The sequence below is a fragment of the Plasmopara halstedii genome, assembly GCF_900000015.1.
Source record: "Plasmopara halstedii genome assembly, contig: Scaffold_525, whole genome shotgun sequence".
Classification (NCBI taxonomy): Eukaryota; Oomycota; class Peronosporomycetes; order Peronosporales; family Peronosporaceae; genus Plasmopara; species Plasmopara halstedii.
Genome location: NW_020187445.1, coordinates 656,563 through 658,948, shown reverse-complemented (window position 1 = coordinate 658,948; position 2,386 = coordinate 656,563). Strand labels below are relative to the sequence as shown.

Sequence of the window (2,386 nt, the reverse complement as noted above, 5' to 3'; positions counted from 1 at the left end):
TGAAGTGGCGGGGATACCTACACTCCGAGAACTTGTGGAATTTTGAGGTGTCACTTCGACAAGACTGCCCAAGCGTCGTGGACGCTTATGATAAGAACGCTAATAATCAGAAGGATTATGACGCTCCGCGTCGTCGTGCACCACGCGCTTCTCGGCAGTAGCCCGGGAATTAGAAGGTCTATGATCTGAGCTCAATCTATGGCCCTGAGCTGCTGTGGTCGTAGACTCACCCGTGTGAGATACCTCAGAGCTCGCGGAAGCGAAATGGATGATTTCATAGGGCGACAATACGCAGGATGTCGGCGTCACGCCTCGAGTTTTGCAAACTCAAATCTAAGATGGCTCTCTACGCGCACTTTTCTTTTCTTCTGACTTCGCTGTAAGGCAGACAGCGAGGAAAGTTTCCGGTGCCGCTGCATCCATCACTCAAAGAACTCCTCATCATGTGCAGTGGTTTTGCCAGGGGCAAGAGCCACAGGAATAGCCCGCATTGCGGGTACAGAAGCGCCTCCCTTTTGAGCTCGAAGCCGATCGCGGTATCGATCCATTGGGATATCTTGTCGTGCCAAAAAGCGAGCTTGGAGAGATTTTCGCTGATCTAGCTCAGCTTCTGTAGTGGCCGGGTGCCCAACTACGTAGACGCCCAACGATCGAGTGATCGCGTCTTTTGCGTCAGTAGAGGGACTCGCCGACCGGAAGCCGTATATCACTCCAGGTTCTAGGGCCGGACGTAGATACGAACGCATGAGAGCCGAGCGCATGAGAGCATCCAATTGCTGCTCTTGTACCTCATCGAGGCGATTGGCAACAAACAAAACCACTTCCATCGGAAGTCGAGAGGTCGGGGAACGGACACGGTGTCCGCAAGGTTCGAGCTAGTATCACCTTGCGTCGTTGACGCATCTCATCCTCCTCATATTCCCATGCCTGGAAATGATTATCCGAAGCGTAGTCGAACTCCTTCAGCTATTCGACGAGAGAATCCGTCGCTCGGGGAGAGCGCGGTGTGTGGCGTTTGGCTACTGAGGGCTAGGGGTGTGCTTCTTGTGAAGCGGCGGACGTACTGTTCGGAGATGCACTCCGCGCAGAAGAAGAAGGGCTTTGCCAGCGGGCACCCTCGGAACCAGCGAGGCTGGGGTTTTGCGTGTCATGGACCCAGGGCTCATTGAACAGGGAATGTGTAAAGATGGTCCCAGGGACGTAACGGTGTCTCAGACACGCGAGCCTCGTATGAGGCGACAATTAAATGTAAATGTGGATTTTCACAATTTTGATGGGGGAGAGTGTAACGGGGTTACACTTACCCTGGTATATGGGTCAGACAAGATGGTGTGACCGTACATAGGTCTGGATTATACAAGTTGGTGTAATCACAGAATGGTGTAGTTACACCGTAACAAGAAGCCACTACGTGGCAGGATTGCCAGTAGTAATACATATTACAATATCGATAAAGTTTTACTATATTGATTTGGTATCACTGTATAAATCAGGAGAACCTAGAGTTTAAGATATTGGCCGCTCTGCCGCAACTAAAACAATTAAATACAGTTTTAATTTTGAACAGAAGAGCATCTTTACCTTGATTAACGTTTTAAGTACTCTCGGAGGCAGCGAATTGCGATCCGCTGCTCTCGTACTGTGTCTTGTAAAGACGTTAGGCCGTCGACCTTAGCTTAGCTTCCCCTAAGCAAAGAGCTACGACATCCCCGCTGTATCTATTCTTCTCTTGACTGCTGTCGAAAGCAGAAAAGATCACAACCAAGTTCGGACATAATCTTCTTAATATAAACAGATTGTTGTTCACCAACCCTTCCAACCAAGGCCGGATTGAAGTCCGTAGGAAATGTGGGTAATACTGTTGGCAACATTGCCCGCTTTGTATGTCCCTGAATGATGAAAAAACTGTTGATTGCCGCCAAATATTAGAATTCTGGGAGAAAACATCAGAATGTATCATACCATGACATAGAAAAATACCTGAAAGTTACAGCTGAACGGAATCAATGATAGCTTGTCCTATTTTTTGATTTTGAAAACATGATAATTGCAATGGATATAAACCCGCAGCCGAGATCATAAGCAAAAAACATTCATGAACATGCTGATTACATCTTTGACCATCAAAATGAAACTAAATAAGTACTTTGATGCTTATGGTGTCGGGAATATTTTTTTCAAAGCCATCAAGTTTTGAAAGTAAAGCTATTTATGTCATTGAACTAATGCAGCCATGTCGCTGCGCGCTTTGCACAGAAAAATCTTTGACTCTTAGAGTCCACATTTACGAATCCACCGAAGTTGAGTTCTCTCGCTCCAAACAAAGAGCGAAACCGAGAGTCCTGACAGTAATTTTGCAGCGGGGCTGCCGTAGCTTTGCGCTTTG

General features: G+C 47.4%; 1 protein-coding gene across 1 annotated transcript; it reads right to left on the bottom strand.

The window, feature by feature from the left end:
• Positions 1-422: 422 nt before the first annotated feature.
• Positions 423-827, bottom strand: PHALS_10766 (uncharacterized protein; the record flags this gene model as incomplete). The annotated part of the gene is made up of 1 exon (XM_024726251.1): positions 423-827. One exon carries the CDS (start codon positions 825-827, stop codon positions 423-425), a length of 405 nt encoding a protein of 134 aa, XP_024576946.1.
• Between the last annotated feature and the right edge of the window lie 1,559 nt (positions 828-2,386).